At 44.4% G+C, this 21756-nt stretch overlaps 1 protein-coding gene across 4 annotated transcripts; it reads right to left on the bottom strand.

Annotated features, from left to right (window-relative positions):
- Positions 1-5935: 5935 nt before the first annotated feature.
- Positions 5936-21256, bottom strand: yrk (Yes-related kinase). Of its 4 annotated transcripts, none has more exons than XM_079176732.1 (13): positions 21178-21256; positions 15580-15623; positions 14513-14764; positions 13499-13601; positions 12787-12885; positions 12486-12589; positions 12084-12233; positions 11160-11324; positions 9588-9767; positions 8881-8957; positions 8625-8778; positions 8334-8465; positions 5936-7242 (listed from the first exon to the last, which is right to left on the bottom strand). In XM_079176732.1, exons 3-13 carry the CDS (start codon positions 14739-14741, stop codon positions 7034-7036), a joined length of 1602 nt encoding a protein of 533 aa, XP_079032858.1. In that variant the 5' UTR covers positions 14742-14764; positions 15580-15623; positions 21178-21256; the 3' UTR covers positions 5936-7033. The 4 variants fall into 4 exon arrangements, with proteins under 4 accessions (XP_079032858.1, XP_079032861.1, XP_079032860.1 ...); XM_079176735.1 differs by lacking the exon at positions 11160-11324 and adding an exon at positions 10360-10515; XM_079176734.1 differs by lacking the exon at positions 15580-15623 and having other exon boundaries at positions 21178-21250.
- Positions 21257-21756: the final 500 nt, after the last annotated feature.

Genomic DNA, 21756 nt, shown 5'->3' with positions numbered 1-21756 from the left:
ACACACAAACCAGATGCTTGGACCCCGACACACACTCAGACCTTGAGGCCAGTGTTTTGGAGAGGGGCCTCTGTGCTGCGGCCCTGACTTCCTGACTCCTCCTCCTCCTCCCTCCGTACTCCTGTTCCACAGTTGCTGTGGGAGACGCTGCTGCAGCTCCCGTTGCCAAGGAGAAGGCTGCTGGCTGTTTGAACAACAATGGCCGCCTTGTGAACATTCCAACTGTAGGTACTGACAGCCCATCAGCCACAGCCTTAACATACACAGCACTCAAAACGCACACGTAGACGCACGCACGCTGCTCACAATACACACCGACGCCACGCCACTGTACTGTACCTCTCGGATTCTTGGACTCGCGCCTGAACGAGGTAACACTCTCACACACAAACACAACCAGGCATGCACAAAGAAACACACACATACACGTCTGTGCACGCTCTAAGAAATTATGACTTCTGCTGAGAGGATAAGAAACCCTTCTTTCCCTCTGTGTCTACCTGCATCTCCCGACCATCTCTCTCTCTCGCTCTCACACACACACACACACACACACACACACACACACACACACACACACACACACACACACTCAGTGCGCAGTACATTCATCCATCTTCCCCCTTCTCCCCGACTACTCTGTCTTTTTCTCTTATCTCTTTCTCTCTCCTCCCCCTCCACAGCCTCCTGCTTTCACTCTCTCACTCGCTCATCCCTGCCTCTCTCTCCCTCTCTGTCTCAGGAAGTGTGTGTTCTCACTCACACACACACACACACACACTATCATCCTGGCACACACACCACACACACATATGCGGAGGACACACATTCACACAGAGAGAGACACACACAATCTCTTTCTCTCCTGGAAGGTAGCGAATCTTTTCGTCCCTTGGGGGCATACACTTCCTTAGAGAAGGAGGGAAACGGGGAAAGAAGAAAGGGAACTAAAAAAATAGAGTAGAACGGGCAAGAGAGGAAGAGGAGGAGGAAGGAGAAGGAGAGGAAGGGAGGGAGAGAAGATAGGAAGGGAAGAGGGTGAAAACTATATTCACGGCGGGGATTTATAGACAGACCTCTGAGTGCTCTGATTATCTGTTCATATTGATGGGACGACATTGAAGGCACGCTGGTGGAACGTTGAGACGGTGCTGAAGCCAAATTGAGTGAGTGTGTGTGTGTGTGTGTGTGTGTGTGTGTGTGTGTGTGTGTGTGTGTGTGTGTGTATGGGGGGGGGGGGGGGGGTGTTGAGGAGAATCACTAACAAGTCTCTGCTTATCCTCTGACTCACTGTTTTTAACACACATACCCCGACACATCGACACATGTGTATGCACACTCACACGCCGCTAAAAACAAAGATAACTAACGCACAAGCATAAGAAATCAGACACACAGAACATGTGTAAGTATGTTGATCTGCAGATAGATGTGTGTGTTGTGTGCCAGACACCGAGAGATGCTTTTGTGTGTGTGTGTGTCGGCATGTTTTCCCCATCTCTCGCTCCTCTTTAATAATTGAGCTGATTCTGTCCAGCTTGTTAGGGAGGTACACAGCAGCTTCACACTCTGTCTTTCTCTCCTTCTCGTCCTCTCATGCGCTCCATCTCTCCCTCCTCATCCTTCCATCTTGCCGCTCTCCCTTCATTTATCACTCTTTCTCCTTCCTGACCCCTCCGTCCTCTCTCTCTCTCTCTCTCTCCCTCCCGACTCTCAGTCCCTTCCCCCAGCTCTCCTCTCCCTCTTTCTTCGCAAATCCCTCCTGTTCTTTGACCTCTCCCTCGCCTCTCGCAGTTTCACCCCCCTCCAACCCCCCTCCACCCCGCTGCCCTCCATCATCCCTCTCCTCTTGTCTCCCTCTCTCCATCCTCTGGAGGTGAGAGGTCGAAGCTTCCTCTCCGCTGTCAGACTAAAACCGGCTGTAACCAGCCCTGTGGGGGGGGGGGGGGGGGGGGGGGACAAGGAGAAGGAGGAGAGGAGAATGAGGAGGTAGGTGATGAGGGACATATAGGAAAGGTGCAGGAGAGAGGGAGGTGGAAGTGGAAAAAGAAGAAGGGACTCACTGGGGGACAGATACATGGGGGGGGGGCAGAGGGCTTAAAAAAAGGGAAGGAGGCGAGAGAAAAGAGAAGGGGAGATTTCTTCTATTGAGTCAGTGCCTTTGACGCGGAGGAGCCGTTTTATGAATGTATCGTGTGGGAGGTGACAGAATGGAGCATACAAACACTGCTTACACAAATTCTAAATGGTTGGTGTGTGAGGGGGTGCATGTGTGTGTCTATGCCTGTGTGTGTGTGTGTGTGTGTGTGTGTGTGCGTGTGGGAGGTGAACCACGTTTACCTGCCTGTGGCGAAAGCTATTTCACTTCAGGTGACGATTAGATTAATAGGAGTCGTAAAAGACAGGACCCTTCACTCCAAGGACAAAGTAATGACTTACTCTTTTTAGCCAGTATAGCTCGTCTCTAAAAGTGGAAAATATTAAAAGTTGTAAAATATTCCTGAAATGTCCAATTACTCAATATTAAAATATGAGGTCTTATAGGATATAGAGATGTTTTTCAACAGAAGACAATGGAAACAGCAGCAGAGGAAACATTTACATTTAAATATGACACTTAAAGCCATCTTCTGATAGCTCTAAGCCATCAGAATAGCTCTAAGCTCCAGCAAACCAGATTTTGTCACTATGAATAGATTGTTTATGTGAATCTGTGACCTAAAATCAATTCCTCGTGTATTTTTTGGGAGGCATTTCAGGTGCTGAATAATAATGGACTGACTCATTCACAACACTGGTGTAAATTCCCTTTTCTTAAATGGCAGAAATATATCTTTTGTGAAGAGTTCAAAGTGTGTGTGTGGGGGGGGCCAGAATGATCTTCAACTGACTTTCACAAAACATCTGTAACCCCCCCCCCCCCAAAAAACAAAAGCTCTTTGTTGCATTTGACAAATCTTGCGCACAGCTAGAAAGCAAATTCCTAAAAATGAGATGCTTTGTAGTTGTGAGGAGAAGCCGATTGTTTTTGGAGAATGAGCGAATGAACAGACTCTGGTAGGAAACCCGTTACTGAAGCTCTGTCTGGTGGCAGGCTTGTGTGGTCTCATAAGACGGACTCGGTCTCTTTAAACTGCCTCTAAACCACTATACCCCCTTCATTCAACAGGTTGCACCATCCTCAACATCTCTGAAAACTTCCCAAAACACCAGGACATGCAGTGAAAGTCGACTGTGTCCACTCTGTCTTCTTCATCTTCATCACGACCTCCATATCAAGAGGACATCTGACTATACAGCAACCTCACATGCTGATAGGCAGAGAGAAGAGAAAACAGGTGATTGGTTGAGCTGTCGGCTGTCATATCGGCAGGGTGTATCTTTGTGACACTGCAACACACACACACACACACACACACACACACACACACACACACACACACACGCACAGGCTTGTCACTGCCATCAACCCACACGCCTACGAACTGCAGCAAGGCGCAAACAAAAGGTACTTCCACACACACACACACACACACACACAGATGGAAGTACATGCACGCTTACACACACACACACACACACACACACACACACACACACACACACACACACAGCTTTGAGACGAGCTGTGGAGTGTTAGGTGCGCTGACCCTGCCAATGAGGACAGGAGGAACATCAACGGAGCTACAAGGCCGTTGCTATGACAACTAGTCCCGCTCAGGTAGGAAGCACAATAGGGCCTAAGCTGTTATATGTTCACATTCTCCGTTTCTCTCGTCCCCCGTCCCCCCTTTACACACAGGGCCATGCACTCAAGACAAAGTCTGACAGACGGCGGCTGCATGCCAAGGTAAGGCCATATTTCCTTTTCATTCCAGCATTCCGAGCGCTGAAATTATTCATTATGTCCAAGTGAACCTGCCAATAAGAGAACTCACTCTTTAAACCAGCGAATGAGAGCGTGAGACATGGCTGAGTGTGAGACAGACAGACAGACAGACCGAGCATCACTCTGCATACTAACGGCACCTGCACTAGGGTAGCCTGTGCACGTCTCTGAGGGGCCCTTAAATAACGAACTGTCACTGCCCAGACATCGACATTGACTTCTCTCTCCCTCTCTCCCTCTCCTCCCTTCATGCACTCTTTTCTTCCCTTTGTCACCCCCCCTCGCAGACGAGAGCTGATAATCACCACCATGAGCACGCCTTGTCTCTCCAGCACATTGGCCCTGTTGCCACTGCAGGATGTGCTGCTGCTGCTGCTGCTGCTGCTGCTGCTGCTGCTGCTGTGTCCTGCCTATAACTGCCCTGACAACTCAGGGGGGCCGCCGGGATGGAAACCCCGGGACTGGACGGATGCTCACCGGTTAACCTTGGTGTCTCCTGTTTCTATGTAAAGAAAACACCTGTCCATCATCAGGAGCTGGACTCACAGTCTAAGCTCTGGTATGTGTCACTGCCATGTAAATTCAGTATTAGAAAAGTCAACCCACAGAGGTACAGCAAATAAACAAAACAAGTGTCTGTGTGTGTTTGTGTGTGTGTGTGTGTGTGTGTGTGTGTGTGCCATTACCTGGGGAGGTACTGTATCCTGCTGCCCTGCCTACGCTGTATGTAAATTCAGTGATAATAAAGGTAATGGGTGAGAAGATTGTAGATACTCAAAAAAAAAACACGTTGGGGTTAACAGGGTTCATTGCGCGCACATTTAACCACATTACGTGTGTGCGCGTTGTATGTATGTGTGTGTGTGAGCATCATCATACACGCTGCATGCTCACAGTAAAGCCCAGATGACCCAGCAGCACGAGCAGTGCGAAGGAAGAGCTCGGTCCTTTAGCGGCATCGATGAGGTTAATGTACAAAAAAAAACTCAAAAAGGAAACGTAACCAGAGGTGCGCAGCACAACTGGCTGAGCGGACAGTAAGCAAATTTTTGGTGTTGTGTACACAAGACACTGCACGCGCACTCACCGAGGGAGAGAGAGAGAGTCTGGGGGGCTCGCGCTGGCTGCTGGAGCTGTTGCGGTGTCAACGTTGGCTGGCGGGGGCTGTGGGCTCGCGCAGCTGTCGGTGACGGTGTTTCGCTCCTCTCCTCTCCCGGGTCACGGAGCCGTTGCCTTGACGGCTGCAGCCGTCAGCGAGCAGCATGTCCCCTTCATTTGGGCTCCCCGCGTCGGAGGGACATAGCCTCCCGCATCAATGTAAACGTTGTCTGCTCCTGCCGTCGCGCGCCACCGTCTCGTGCGGCTCAATGGAAAAACCGCTCCTCTGGCTCACATCAATATCTGCACCCGCAAAGATGGGAAAGCAAAAAACACAATAGGAAGGATAAAAAAATTTAAAATGGTGAGCTGGGACGTTGGTTCACAATCTGGTCCCCAATTTAGGTGCTGACATAACCGCGCTCGAGCCCTGTGCTCCGGTTTTGGTGACAGGCACGGGACTCCCCAGTATGCGGGAGGCGAAAATCGACCGTGCGCCCGTGCGTCTCTGCCTCTGCAATTCCAGCTCTCTCTGTCTCGCGTGCGCCCCAGTCTCCGCTGTGGCTCTCCAACGTGCCTGGCTGTCAAAACCATCCGGGCATCCGTAGCTGGCCTCACTTTACACCTGTGGAATTGTGGGAAAAGTAGTTTACTGAAGAGCGAGCATGACAGACAGAAGAGAGCGAGAGACAGACGAGAATGGGAGTGGGTGGAATTTCGGAGGGCTGCTAATAGTTTCCAGAGCCACAGATCGCAATAACACTAATAATATCCTATGATATTTTATATTTAGCTAAAAAGCAATTTCTGTTTAGGTCAATTCATTCATTCAAGTTTGTTTACAGAGCTATAGCCTACTGAATTGGCTCTTTGACATTATGAGGAAACATACAAAAATAGCATAAGTGTCCAAATATAAATAGAATAAGAGACATGTCTTAACCCGGAAAAGATATTTGATTTTTATTACAATAACATAACAGGGAATCTCATACAATCACATAAAGGTTACACTCTATAGTCAAAACAAAACGGATTTAAAACACTTTCCTTCCAAAGACCACCGGCATTGATCGTTCCCCTTTATGTGTAACATTTCACCCTGAATGCATGAAAACTGTGTACATGTTAATATAGAAGTCTTTGTGTTGTACAGATATAGCGGAGTTAAATTAAAACAGCAACAGAGACAGTTCATACAAAATTGTCATTCAAATTATCAGACAAACAAAGAGCATTCCTTACCATCTCTCCCCTCAGACTTTACTAACACAGTATTAAAGGTACTTTAAATGCTAAAACAGCCCGTAATTTGACCACTTTAAGGCAGATGTTGCAAGTTTGAAATTAGTTCCCCCTTTCGGGTGATGGACATGGATCAGTTCAACAGCCTTTTTAGAATATTGTAAGAGGAAGCATCTTACTATATCTCACAGTGTCTGCATACATAATCCATCACATAAGTTCACAAGGTTTATTTCATGTTGTCTGAAACCTGTTGCACCTTCCATCGTTTTTCTATCGACACATTTCTCTCAGGCAAACAGTTGTCCTTCGAAGCTGCTCTCCCCAGAGACAGAAATCAGAAAAGGGACCTGGACATTTATGGCAGCTGAACAAATCATGTACCAACTCGACTCCCCCCCCCCCCCCCACCTCAACACAACCATCTACATCTTCTTTCGGTTCCTTGTTGTCATGGTTACAGAGTAAAGCAACATTACTGCGAAGGCCTGATCAGCAGAGATCCGACTCCGCTCTTCAACATGGTTGATTGATCCGTCCTGAATGGGCTGCACTGCAGTGATCAATAACCAAAAGGAGGAAACTGTCTTTAAACAATAAAACAAGGCAATGATATGTATCTAAATATGTTAGAGAGAGTGTGTGTGTGTGTGTGTGTGTGTGTGTGTGTGCAGTAAGAATACAAATACAATGAAGGCATATTGGTGTGTCTGCAACATCCCACGTCTGCCTTTCTGCACGTCTGTCTTTCTCTTTATGTTTGTCCGTTTATTGCTCCACCTCTGTCCTACACGTGTGTGGTCACAGGTTTTCTCCGGGCTGGTACTGCGGCTCTGTGGCCGTGAAGTAATCCTCCAGGAAGGACTGAAGGTACTCAAAGGTGTGCCTCTCATCGGCCTCTCGCCTCCAGCACTGCACCATCAGTTCATGGAGCGAGGCGGGGCAGCCCGGGGCACAGGGCATCCTGTAGCCCCTCTCCACCTGCTCCAACACCTCACGGTTATTCATGCCTAAAGGGATGGAGGGAGGGAGGGAGGGAGGGAGGGAGGGAGGGAGGGAGGGAGGAGGTAGATGCGGGAGAGGGTTCAGAGAAGGAGGGATGGATTTTTTAAAAAACACATAAAACAGACAAGAAAATCTACACATATTGGATATGGAGAAAAGTTAAAGCAGAGAAAAGAAAATCCATAGAAATCATCACAAGACAGTAGTGATAATCACACAAAGGAACTCAAGATACAATGCAAAGATAAAATACTGCAACGATAAAATAATTTAGAAAAAATAAAACAGGAATAATTTAAATGTAATGTATTTATTTACTGCTATTAAACATGCAGCAACGTGTTGTTTTTTGTGGCTTTACTGTTATTTGATTAATCTTACATTATCCTTCTGACCCTTTATCGCCCTCTAATATTTTATCTCATTCATCGTAAGTCTGTCTTATATGTTTTGTAAACTCTATTCTTTTCTTGTATGTGGTGCTGCTGTCTTTGCCATGACACTACTGTAGAAGAGAACTCATAAATGAAGTTATATTATCATAGTACAACAGTTTCAAAATGAAGAAATGTCTGGAGTAACGGAATGATGCAACTTGAGCTTCAAATCCCCTTATAGTAAGTTTAACAGAAAATAAATGATTGATTTCATAAAATTTCTTGATCAAAAAATGGTGTAAAATGAGCAATACTTTGTGTCGGTGTGTCAATGATATCTTGAAATTATTGTGGTAAAAGGACACAGTAAAATCAAAAATGGACACTGCATGATCTGCATGCTAATTTGCATACCAGAGGGTCTCCCCTTCCCTCATATCTACTTTTGAAGCACTTTTGAGAAAGACATTAAGGCCCTAAACTCATCAAGTGCTATTATGTAGTTTGGTTGAAAATCTCAGTAAACTCTGCAAACCTAACCAAGCTGTTGCTGTTGCTGTTGCTGTTGCTGCTGCAAAAAAAAAGAAGAAAAGTGATCTTGTCTCGGTTTTGACGGTGAAAAGCAGAAACATTTTTAATCCTGCAGAATTCTCACTGCCGAGGACGATACTTTGTGAGATGAGGAAATGCTGAACCAGCATCCAGGTATCATCCAGTACCTGGGTATGGCACACGTCCCTTCGTGATGAGTTCAGTTAGTAGGATGCCAAAGCTCCAGACATCTGACTTGATGGTAAAGCGTCCGTACAATGCAGCTTCAGGAGCCGTCCACTTGATGGGGAACTTCGCCCCTGAAAACCATGGCAACACAGCGAAAGACGCATAATCATATAATTAGGATAGGTTATGGATAAAAATATAGACACGGAGGCAGAGGCAGACACCGTTAATCATCACATTGTGCAATCGTTGCTCTTCCTAATCCGTCACGTAACACCTCATGCTGTTACCTTGTCTGGCTGTGTACTCGTTGTCCTCGATGAGCCGGGCCAGGCCGAAGTCAGCAATCTTGCACACCAGGTTGTCTCCAACAAGAATGTTAGCTGCTCGCAGGTCACGATGGATGTAGTTCATCCTCTCGATGTATGCCATTCCAGATGCAATCTAAAAACACAAAGAGACAAAAAGAAGAGAGCTCAGACAAGATGGTAAAAGTACGAGTTTCCTTTACGTCTGTTATTGTGTGTGTGTGTGAGCTTAACTCACCTGTGCAGCCATGTCCACCAGTTGAGGCAGCTTAAGATCCTGCCCCTCCCCATCTTTTAAGAAGTCCAACAAACTTCCTGAAAAACCAAGATTGTTGCGTCATGACTGGCCAGTCCTTTTTGCCTCCTGTAGTTTAACTCATATCTGCTGTGTATCATGGCGGGTACAAAATATAAATTCAATCAAAACCAGAGAGTTGCTTGTGAAGTCATGGTTACACAGTTACAGTTTATTGTGCATGCAAATATCTTAATGCAAACTTTATGTCTCTTTCTTTTTAGTTTTTAGTGAATTCTAAAGTAATGTTTCACCTGCCCCACGGCCACCAGAGGAAAGAGAATCTCTGGAGTTTGTAGTTTAGTGTTTTGCCCGGCAGGGAGGCATGGCGGCTTTAAACAAATTACAAATTTCTACCAAATTTGTTCAATGTTTTTTTTGTTCATGTAGTTAATTTGTTTGTCTGTGAGGTACTCAACAGTATATCTCAAAATGGTTGAAAGTTAGGACAGGGACATATCCCAACGTTTTTTTAAGGATTTCAATGCACGATAGGGCGTTTCCATGTTCTCTATTCCCTCATGAACGACTGCACTACTAACACTCGGAGGAGCTCACTTTTCAGTGTCAGTGAGGTTTCCAACCAACGGCAGGGATTCATTGTGTATCTACACTGCATCACAGGCATGACAGTTTACTCAGCCTGATACCTTGGCTCATGAACTCTGTAATAATGTAGATGGGCTCCTCAGACACGACGGCGTAGAGCTGCACCAGCTTGTCATGGCGGAGTCTCTTCATGATCTGAGCCTCCTCCAGGAAGGCCTCGGGGGACATGGTCCCTGGCTTCAGAGTCTTCACCGCTACCTTGGTGGTACCGTTCCACATGCCTGGCATAGAGACAAGGAGATGTTAATGCGCACACAGCACATGGAAACACACAAAGACAGACGGCGCACACAGACACACACATTATCTGACATACTGATGGAGATGACTACATTTACATACATACAGATGTAAAAAAGTGTAAAAAAAACATGGAACACACTATGCAGGCTGTAACAAACACACATGTGGTTATACTTCTGTCGCATGCAAATGGTTGCTGTTTTGGAGAGCATGCATGACATGAGACAGAGTGATGTTAGGAGGGAGGGAGATTTTACTGGTCTTACATCAACACCTTCAGGGAGAAGATTTGCACGGCTCAGAAAACCGGACACACTCGCGTTTAGTCAGAGAAACTGTACGACATTTTCTAAACAAATTGGTCAGACGTGTAATTGGAAATAGATCACATGGGAATACCAAGCGATACTGGGGAAAACGTCAAACTTCACTGGCATACACAGAAATAAATGACATTCAACGTTACCAACAATACAGGACAGTAACAGACACTACGGACGACAATGCTGGACAGACAGTTCTCCCTCTGAGCCTGCAGAGGGCGTCAGAGGTTGGTGGTGTCAGTCTCACCCATCCAAACGTCCCCGAAGCAGCCCTGTCCCAGCTTCCTTTGCATGGACAGAGTTTCCCTTAGCACCTCCCAGGCATCCCGCCCAAGGCCCATAGTGAGTGGGGTGGAGTTGGGACAGGACATGGTCAGGTAATAACACAGCCCATCATTAGTGCCTGTTATGGGGAGGAGGTGGGAGTCAAAGAGGGTGGAGATGTAGAGAAAGGAAAGAGTGGAAGTGTATTGTAGAATGGGAGAAAAAGGGTGATGTGATGGGTGGAAAAATGGAAAAAGAGATGGGTGGGGGGGGGGGGGGGGGTGACATATAGGTGAGGTGAGATGATGAAACATGCACATGCAACAACAGGGGAAGAGGGGAACAACTCTGCACACCTGGATGTAAAACAAAGCCACGTTTCTATTCATTAACTGCTGGCTCTTCAATTGTTATCACACACAGGGAAGTTTTTTTTCACTGTTGCAGTTTTAACTCAACACACAACATTTAAAGAACTAGACCAGACTACATGCTTCAACTGTGTGTGTATTTTCTGAGTTTGTGTGGTCCAATCCAAAGGTATATGTGTTGCAGGTAGACAAGACTCTGAACAACACAGACAGATACACAGGGCTTTACAGTGTGTGTTTGCGAAAGTGCAGGTGTCTTCACACCAGAAGTGTTACTGAAGTTCTTGTCAACTGGACACAACCAAGACTTAAATGTATTATATGTACCTGCTCATCTTTTAATACTTTATTTTATCCAGGTGTGCTCCAGCTGTCACCGTCCCCCACTGCAACACAGTGCCACCATTCCTACCCATCCAGACTTCTCCAAACTGGCCATTGCCCAGTTTTTTAATCAGCTGGAGGGATTCGCGGGGAATCTCCCACATATCCTTGGTCTTCACTGATAAGTCGGCCAGCTTAGGCATGCCCCGCTTGCAGTTGCCAATCAAACGGCAGCACAGTCCCGCCGCTCTCTCTGAGAGAGAGAGAGGAGAGACAAACGAGCAGGCGAAGGAAAGAAGAGCAGAGGGAAAGAAAACAGAGAGAAAAAAGCAGCAAAAAAAAAAAAGAACAAGACAGGTTGCTTATGCACTTATGCAACTGACAAGTTCACCAAATACTAAAGTACAAAGGCAAAAGGAAAACTCAGCAAAACAGACACAAACACACATTCAGAGCAGCATCATGTAGAGAAAAAATACGGGGACGACACAGTTCATAAGAAAAACAAATACATTATGCAGGATTTATGTGGCCAAATCTCTCAGGTTGCTTTTGATGATCGTGTTAGGTAAAGTCACGATTGCAGAATTATTGCTATATCAACTTCTTGCCACTAGGGGTCAGATTTACACTGACAGAGAGCAGAGGAAGTGGAGGGTGTGGACACTTACAGTTGATGTCAACTCTGAATCAAACTTATAAAGTTAGTGGAAGAAGTATTCAAATCCTTTCAAAAGTATGTAAAAATACTTACTTCCCACTAGTGGTAATAGTGTAATTACAGTATGCATCAAGTAGAGTAACATAACTAAAGTCTCTCCAGCAGCTGGGCAGAGAATGATCGGGCAGAGTCAGAACAAATTGTAGGTAAAATTCATAGAAGCAGGAGCTTGAAGCATGAAGGTCCATCAGAAAATGGCAACACAGACGTTTATTTTTCCACTTTGAAGGAGAAGCAAAATAAAGAGGATGAATTCGGGTCCATGTGTGTGTGTGTGCTTATGTGTGTTACCTGTGTAGTGCTCTACCAGCTGCTGCACTGTGTCGAACTGTGATCTCGTGGTGATGTAGTAGCCACCATTGTCCAGTTTGCGGATCTTATAATGTTTGACGTGGTCTCCCTTGTTATCGTCCCAGTCACGGATCGACAGAGAGTAAGCACCTGAAAGGAGAAAGGAGAGAGGAAGAGGGAGGGATACAACGAGGGTGAAGGAAGGAGGGGAGGGGTGGACGAAGAAGCACATAGTGGGGGTGAGGTCAGAGATAGAAAGAGAAAGAAATTGAAAGCTTTCATATATTTAGAGCAGTAAGCCTAAATTGAAAGAGAGTGTGTGGGTGTGTGGGTGTGTGTGTGTGTCCGTGTGTACGTGTGTGCGCGTGCGTGTGTGTGTGTGCGTGTGTGTGGCCTCTTTACCTTTGGTGGTCTCGCTCTCTCGTATGAGGAAAGTTCCCCTCTGGTTGCCATTGCCCAGCAGCTGTCTCTCCGCATCCTTCCTGCCCATCTTCCCAAAATACCACCTGTCACCATGACAACAACACAAAGGTCACCGCAGTGACAGCAAGCAAACCTGTGACCTCTGCCCTCAGACTACATGTCAATCATTAAGAAAATCTTTCAAGATAAACTGTACTTATATGGCAGCAGATGTGTGTGTGTGTGTGTGAGAGAGTGTGTGTGAGTGTGTGGGTGTGAGTGTGTGTGTGTGTGTGCTCACTCTTCGGCCTGTATAGAGTCGACAGGAGCTACGTAGTTGGAGGGGATGTAACCTGAGTGGCCTGTGTCCAAAGAGCGAGCCTCCCACCAGTCGCCCTCTCTGCAAAGAAAAACACAAACTAGAAGTTAGTTTGCTGACAGAATCAGGGATAAGCTGTAAAGATACAATCAGCTCACAGTTTGTTACACAATGGAGGGTCATGATACTTTTTAAAATGTCGAAATTAAAAGGAACAATGACGCTGGCAAAAACTGTACTTTACAAATACAATTCTTATAGGTTAAAGTGCAAAGTGCACTTAATCTACATTCAAATAAACAGAAGAGTGAACGGTGTTTAGATGAGAAAGAAGATGAAGAGCAAATGTGTGAACAACGACTTCAGAACAACTCCAAATTTAAACAATCTGATTTTAGATTTCCTGAGTGAGTCAAGAACATTGTTCAAGAACATACAGCAGCTGACACTTCTGACAGTTCCCAGTGTTAACGGCTGGCATTTAATTGCAGCATGTGGCAGGTAATCTATGCAAACAAAATTAATTACCTTCTGGGCTTCAAGACATTCAACACATATAGTTAGCAGGAATTTGTAATCTCCTGATGCATATTGTCATACCTTTGTATGACAATAATGTATGCCAAAATGTATTACAATCCAGGTGTGTTTTCCCTAAAATTAGCAATTTGTGCTAATTTGTGTTTGTGCTCACGTGTTGTTGATGATCTGGAATTTCTCTCCTTTCTGAAAAGTAAGGTCATCTTCGGTGCGAGCGTCATAGTCATACAAAGCTATAAAGAGAGTGACTCCACCACCTGCATACGTGTTCACACACACACACACACACACACACACACACACACACACACACACACACAAGAGAGACAGAGGAGTTAATAGTTTCCAGTTATACATACTTGTTTTTCACCACCAATCTAAAACAAGTTTTTAGGGTTTTACTGTTTTAAATGATGAGGTCGATACATTAAAATACATACTGGCTGTGATGAGATCTCGTCAAAGCACGATACCGATGTAAGAGATAGTGCACAACATCATAGTCCTCTTTCTATGCAAAAATGTATTTAATAGTTAGGCAGAAGCTAATATGAGGCTTCAGGATTCTGACCTACAAATCAAATGTCTATCTTCCAAAGTTACAGTCTTTGTAACTTGTATAATCCTCTTTTTATTCCGATCTCTAACTTTGACAGTTACCCACTTGATCTAAATGAGACTTCCCGTAGCCTCATCTTGAATTTACTGAATTTAAAATGCATTTTGGCAGAAAACAAGTACGTTTGATTTTGTCCCACATCTCTTACATTGAAATTGAGAGATAACTTCAGGGCCAGTATGGACAGAATAATAATAATAATAACAACTCTTTCGATGTGGGCATGTAAGCATTGTTTTAAGACAGACTTGTGAAAATGTGAACCTATCCTAAACAAAAAAAAACATGTTTACCATATTCATTTAACGTTTTGAATAATTTTTTGGTGGAGAAACATGATCACAGCGTCATATCACTCTTACAATAATGATTATTATTATAATTGTAGGACAGAAACAAACATCACTGAAGAAGTGCTGGGTAAATTTTACTCTATTATTATATTAGATATTATTAGATATATTGATTTTCACCTTATAGAATCTTATATTCTAAGACTATTTTACTTGGTGCTTACACACACACACACACACACACACACAGTCCTACTTGTTATGCCTCCAGGCCGCTGGTGTGTGTTGGTGTTGGAGAAGATGGTGCTGGATGAGAAGCCCTTGTTGAAGTCCGGGATGGTCTGAGTGGGGTCGGGACAGTAACGGCCCTGAGTCAAGGCGGCGGACAACCCTCCATCTGCGTTGCTAGGAGACAGATCTGTAACGTCTATTGCTGCTGCTGCTGCTTTGGCGGACTGCTTATGCTTGCAACAGGCACACCCCATAATAACCAGCACGGAGACGACGTCTGTGAAAGCAAGCAGAGTTACAGAAACAACTTTTTCAATATGTAAATGTCAATTTGCTTGATGCTTTAAAGATTAGATAACAACAAAAGGTTTGTTTAGATTAAAATATAAGAAACATAAATCAAATATGAACCTGTTTAAAGGGATACTCAAGAGATTTAGTATTTCACATCCATAAAAAAAACATTGTCAAAATTGAAGCAGTAGAGGCCCAGATATCCTGTCTTTTAGTGCCTCGTATGAGTCATGCCTCAGAAACACCAGATCCTACATTTCCCATGATGCAACTTGATCTTTCCTGAGAGAACACCCCTTTCAAACTCCACACTTCCAGTTTGTCGCAGTGGCTTTTTGTTAGTAATGTTACTTCCCAAGCTGCGATAACCCTGATGACATCACGATGACATCATCTGGTTTTTTTTTTTAACTTTTGAATTACACAAGTGTCTTCACAGGCTGAGCTGTACTGGACTTCATGTGTACAACTGGTGGAGTGTCCCTTAAATTAAATAATTTCTCACCTATTTAATTAAATACATTATCACTGCTCACAAAATAAAAGGAACTTGTGGATTATCACAAGATTCAACACAATAGGTACGTTTCAGCGTTTAGACTTAAAACAAAAGGGTTTAGAAAGTGAAAGCAGACCACATCAACAGTGTGCAAAGGGTCACTAAACCAAAGAGAACAGTTCAGAGAGAAGTTACAAACTTTTAAATAAAATCTTTACTTCCCTTAAGCAGGAGGAGGAAGGGCGGAAATTGGGTTGGAGATACAGTAAGGCAGGAAAGAGAAGTTAACTTTTTCTCACCTGATGTCTTCCTCTGTCAGATCATCTGTCAATCACCATCGCCACTGGAAAATTAAAAAAAGGGGGGAGGGGGGAGGAGGAGGGTGAGTGACAAGCGGCGGAATGAGAGAGTAGGCCAAGAGAGGATGAGTGGCAGAGAACCGGAGAGGGGAAAGGTTTTGGAGAATGTGAGGGAAAGGCTCAAGAGCGTTAAAGCGTGAATAAAGAGATGCGTGAAGGGAGACACAAGGAGACAGAGAAGTTAAAAGAAGAAAAAAAAGGAGACAGCTCGAGATAAAGAAAGACAGAGAGAGAGCTGTGAGGTTAGCCACTTCCCTTTTTGCTTTGCAGTTTCGAGAAGGGGTACTCAGTAATTCTCTCTGGTCAACCAGCTGTGTGTGTGTGTGTGTGTGTGTGTGTGTGTGTGGGTGTGTTTGTGGTGAAATGAACCTGTAAATGTCATTAGGCAGAGGTAACTGACACAAAGTGACATGCACTGACGATGTGAAATGTGTTTTACAAAGATCATTGTGTAGAATAGATGTGCACATATATGCGCAATCCGGACTTCCAGTTTTGAGCAAACCACATTGCTTCAATAGAGCTCGGGTTGACAGAGGAAATAACTTACAGAGACGAGTGTAAACTTAAACTTAAAACTTGTTGAGAAATACTCTTATTCGCTGTCTAGCAGTGAGTTAGAGGAGAAGATCGATACCACTCTCTTCTAATGAGAAGCTACAGCCAGCAACCAGTTAGCTTAGCATAAACACTGGTACAGGGGGTAAAGCCTGGCTCTCAGATTTGTAAGTTATTGGTGCTTTTCTTTATGTGATCGTAAACATTTGATATAGATATTTCAATTGATTGGCAGATAGATGAAAATAGCCAATAATGAAAATAATCTACAATCGCAGCCCTAGATTTAACTTTATGGTCATTTTGGAGGCTGTAGTTTTTAATATCTAGTCTATTGTTATTAATATAAGGGGTGCTCAAAATATGAGAAAGGCCTCTGTGCAAAATGCAGTACAATCCAACAGTACATAAACTAGAGCCTCAAAACTGACTATGAAGTTGAATCAACAGCTCTCTAAAAGTTTAAACTAAACTAGTTAGACCGCATTAGTGTTAGCTATCGTGTGGGTACCCAACAAACTGGCAAATGAGTGCAGAGCGGCCTTCGGATTCAAACAGGCAACCTTTCAAACTAACTAAACTGCCGGCTGCAGCATCCCCACCTACTGAGGAATGTGAGGGAAGTCACACGCACAGGAAGAACAATACAGGTTAAGGCAGGGAGCAACGAAAAAAAACAAAGTAATTCACTTTCATTATGAAAAAACATCAACGCTCCCAGTGAACAGCGTCAGGTTCGTCTCATCCACACCACACATTCCCACGAAATTCCTCTCAATCTTTAAAGCAACATAGGCTATTATGGGCTACATCCAGGAGAGCAAAATATGCACACACACACACACACACACACACTCACATACACACTCATTCACTGTATCAGGTCGGCCATCAGGAGAGTCACAGGAAGTTAGCCCTGTTAGAGTTTCCTGTCCACCCTTCGGATCACTCCCCCCTTTTCCTGGAAACTGAGGACGGAGTCCATCCATACACACACACACACACCTTCCTCTCTGTTACTGTTTTTCTCTTCTCCGTGCCCACACCTCTCCAACAATAACCTTTATACTCTCTCTGTCCAGCCTTCCACTGGACCGAAGCTGCTCACTTTCTCTGTGATGAGCTTTAGAAAGGAGGAGTGACAGAGAAGAGGCCTCCTCCCTCATCTTTTTCTCACCTCTTCTTTTTCTGCTTTTCTAAGATTGGCAGATGACCAGAGACAGGGTCAGCAGCACAATAGCATGTAGTCTCACACACACACCCACACACAGACATTGTGTACAGTCATACAGTCATTGTTCTCCATTGAGTTCCTGTTGATAAAATGTCCGTCTTCCCCTCTGCACACAAAAGCTGCTCCAACACCTGATAATTCAGTTGACCCGAGGTGTTTATACATAGAGGAAACTACCACTAAAGTCACACATGCAGCAGGGCACACGGCCCACTGAACAAAGGCGTCACCAATCAAGCATGCACAGAAAGCCAAAATATGCACTTGTGCACCGACATATAACCTGCCATGGTGCAAAATTAAACACAAACCAACACATATGTGCCCGTTTCCATATTTCTTTCAATCAGCCACAAGCATTAAAGATATGTAGCGCAAAGTGTGTGGGAGTGTGTGGGGGTGATGGGTGGTACGTTTGGGTTGCACATTTAAATTGGAACACTTCGCACTTGTTGCTACTTTTTTTTGGTGTGTGTATAAAACAAGAGTCTGCATAAGTACTGGGAAGTACACCAAAGTAATTTAAGAACAGTTCCTTTGCCTTAAAAAGTAATAAGAGCTGTATTCATTTCCTACATAAAAAAATAGAACAAACAAACAGACTACAATGTTGCATTAAAAAGGCTCTTCAGTCATGTGCACACTGCCCTTTTCACCTTATCTAAAACATGATCTGCCGGTTTGGTAGTTGCATGTGGTGTAACAATAACACGGCACAGTCAATATTTCTCCATCATGCAGCTGTCATTAATGCTTCTTGCCACGAGCACAGCCCCCAAAAAACAGCTTTCAATCATATTCATCTCACAGAGATAACAGTATTTCCTCTGTTAGCTGTTTCAAAACTTCACTGCTGGCTTACTGTCACAGCAGATTTTCACAGCGGCTGGCAAGAAGAAATAATTAGAATATAGAAGCGGCTTTCTCTGGTGGGGAGTAGTGTGGTATTGGTATGTGACTACAAGTCTGTATGCAACAACAGCACGGACTAATAATTCCATCTTTATTCGATAATAAGCTTCAATGTTTGTGTTTTTAAAAGCTTTTCCAGGGTTGCTTTAAAAAAATAAACATTGTCTTGCCCGTCACTAACGAGCAAATAGTTGAATTATTTTCACCATGCAGGTTTTGAAATAACCGCCTCCACCCAATACAATGAAGGCGAACTGAATTCCGTAATTTAAAGACTTCACTCCAAACAACAAAACAGTTGAACTTATAAAGAACTGTCCTCAGTAAGATCAGTGGATTTTCCAGACTAACGTGCAAACGGTCTCTGGAAAGAGCCGCTGCTGAAGCTGAATTTACAACGTAATCTCTCAATGCTGTGAGCACCACAAATTCAATTCAATTGGGTTTGAGGCAGAGAGCTTGGAGAGGGATATCTTGAAACCTTAGCAAATGAAACCAAAACTATCTGCATAGCTGCATGTTTTCTATTTCTTTAAGAGATCTGACCTTTGAAGAGAAAACTATCACAGAACAGCACTAATGAAAAAGTGCATTCTGGTCAAAGTAGCAGAACTTCACTCTGTTACAAAAGTCTTGCAAAATGTACCTCAGTAACAATATAGAAACATGATCAGCAAAGTGCACTTAAAGTACCCAAAGTAAAAAGCACTCAGTATATAAAATGTAAAGTAGCATAAAGTGGAAATACTCAAGTAATACCTCAAAATTGACATACAGCAACATAATAATTTGCTCTCTAAGAAAATAAGCGTTAGCACGCATTCAGTGCACTCTTATGAAATCACAATAACATCACCCTCCATCGTCACACTCGCAAAACAGCCAAATCCAAAGGACACACCCTTTCCTGCACAGTGGACTACAGATAAGCTGCTCCCAGCGGGGAATTCACTGCAGGAACACAGAGAAACACACACACACACAATTGTTCAGATCTGTTCAGTTTCTGTACTTTTACACCAGCTCTTTCCAGACTTTCTCCAAACCTCCTCTTTTCTTGTTCCTCCATCTCTTTCTTACCGTTCTCTTTTCTCTCTGAATCGCCCCTCACTAGCAGGAAGCCCTACAGGATGCAGAGGGTGAGTGGAGCAGGAATGATAGGACAATGGGAAGCAAGCTGTCACCGAACCCTCACACACATAGCACACACTCAAACACAGTACAAACACACACACAGAAAGGAACTGGAGACCAACTGGAGGTGGGGGGGGGCGATGGAAAAGTAAGGTGTCCCGGTCATCGGGACGTCCTGTTTTCACATGAAGTCATCACATCCTTCAGATACAGCGGGCCGAGGTTGCTCGTTAGGAAGCATACATGAATTAAGTCATTTAAGTTTGACAGTCTAATCCTGCTTTTTCAAGGGGCTTAGGGCCTGCTCCTATGGGTGCAACAAGAGGAGGAGTCTTCCTCAGGTTGCCCCAGTGGCTGACGACAGCCTGTTCAAAATGACAGATTCAGCTGGCAGCCTCCATCCAGATGTCTAACATCAGTCTGTAAGGACAAGCGCTTCACCGTCACGGCCCTCAGCTGCTTGGCGGGAGTGACGATGTTGACGTCCATTTCTTAACCCCACCAACTGAAAAACATATCCACGCCTCCCTTCTTCCTGCCTGGCCCCGAGGCTAAAGACAGGAACTGACCTCGTAAAGAAACAGGAAGTGATGAAGCCCGGCCTTGGACAGCCTCATCGCTTCTTTTCCCATCCGACCCTCAAATAATTCCACGACTATACTCCTTCACACAGACACACAAGCCGCCTTGAAATCAGTGGTGAAACAGAGATCAATGTTGATTACTTGAAGGACGGTGGAGTGATGAGGAGATAAACACCTCAAAGCCACAGACACACCTCAGAGAGACGGACATGTTAAGGAAGCAGCCCTGCCTTTTCCTCAAGGTGGTTTCCTGTAGACAGGTTGCCAAATAAATCACATTTACTAAAGGAATATTCTTCCTCTGGAGCAAATTTAACATAAACTGACAGACAAAAGACCTTCAGCCAAAAAGTACTTTCAGAATTCATCTATCAAAAAGTTTGAGAAATGTGCAGTACACTTACAAAAACCTCCAGTTTATCCGAGATGATGCGGTCAGCCACAAATCCAGATCCTATGATAAGTTACTGTTTGATCCTTCGACCGTTTCAATGTAACAATAAATGTACAATTACTACAACCTTATGGGTTTTTGATAGCAAGAGATTTCACCTTAAAGCACTTGTGACTAAGTTTTGGTAACTTCCTCTCTTTCTAAATTGCAATGTTGGCTGTTTGATTTCTAAATATCACCCTTTGTGGTATGAAGAGCATGAAGAGTGGAATAGTTGTAGCCGACTTCATGAACTTCACACAGGCAAACCCCCCAAACTTCCTTATATTGAACAGTAAACACTCCAAAGTTACCCAATTTTCAGAAGCACTGAAACCACCCAACCGGGTTCGGACTGATCTATTTTAAAAAAGGTGCAGAGGGGTCTAGGCTGCTGATGTTCATCAGGTCGGTTTCCTTTTGCCTACCTCGGTTAAATTTACAGTTGAGTTTCTCACTCTCAGAGGTGACTTCCTCCACTCATATAGAACAAAACAGAGAAGTTAAAAGCAAAACTAATTTGATAAGCAGCGTGGGAAAACGACCCATCTGTGTCTCATCAAAGCAAAAGCAGTTCTTCAAACACAACAAAACACTCATTCTGTAATTATAAAAGCCTACTGCAACTACAACTGATGTATATTACGTTTTCAGACAGTATATGATAAACATAGAAGACATACCGGACACAAAATGCCTCGTTTCCCCGGGGGGGTTTCCTTGTGTCCCGAGGTGAGAGTCAGCGGTGTCCAGTGGCTCGCGGGGCGCACGGAGAAAAGCCGCGAGCTACTGCGTTGAGCAAGTGAAAAGACGTGAGCGCGCGCCTCGTCCGGAAGGTCTTTGGGAGCGGACTTCAAGCGCGCAAAGAAGTCCACCCCAAAGGAACGCGCGCGTGAAGTGGACAGTTGAAACCCGATTTTGATATGAATGATATTACAAAAGACTCCTATGTGGGCTACCTTTTAGAAATGTGGACTACCAGCCTTGTTTAGCCTATTCAAGAGGAATGCACCCCCAATAATTATTATTTAGTAAACTATCACACTGGAGATTCTAACATGAAATTATCTTTCACAATAATGTTGACAGCCATCATCAAAAAAAAAACATTGACATTGATAAAGAAGGTTGAAGAAGACTTTACTGTTGACATAAAAGTTGATGTTCCAGCTGTAAGCACTAACTTTAGGTTCCCGGCAGTGGCCGGTGCTGATGCAGTCTGGGCGTGTTTTCACTCTTCAGGGTGAGATGCGACACGTGCA

This window comes from Pholis gunnellus, assembly GCF_910591455.1.
Source record: "Pholis gunnellus genome assembly, chromosome: 16".
Lineage (NCBI taxonomy): Eukaryota > Metazoa > Chordata > Actinopteri > Perciformes > Pholidae > Pholis > Pholis gunnellus.
The sequence above is the reverse complement of the archived record's forward strand: the minus strand, read 5'-3'. Positions and strand labels throughout refer to the sequence as shown.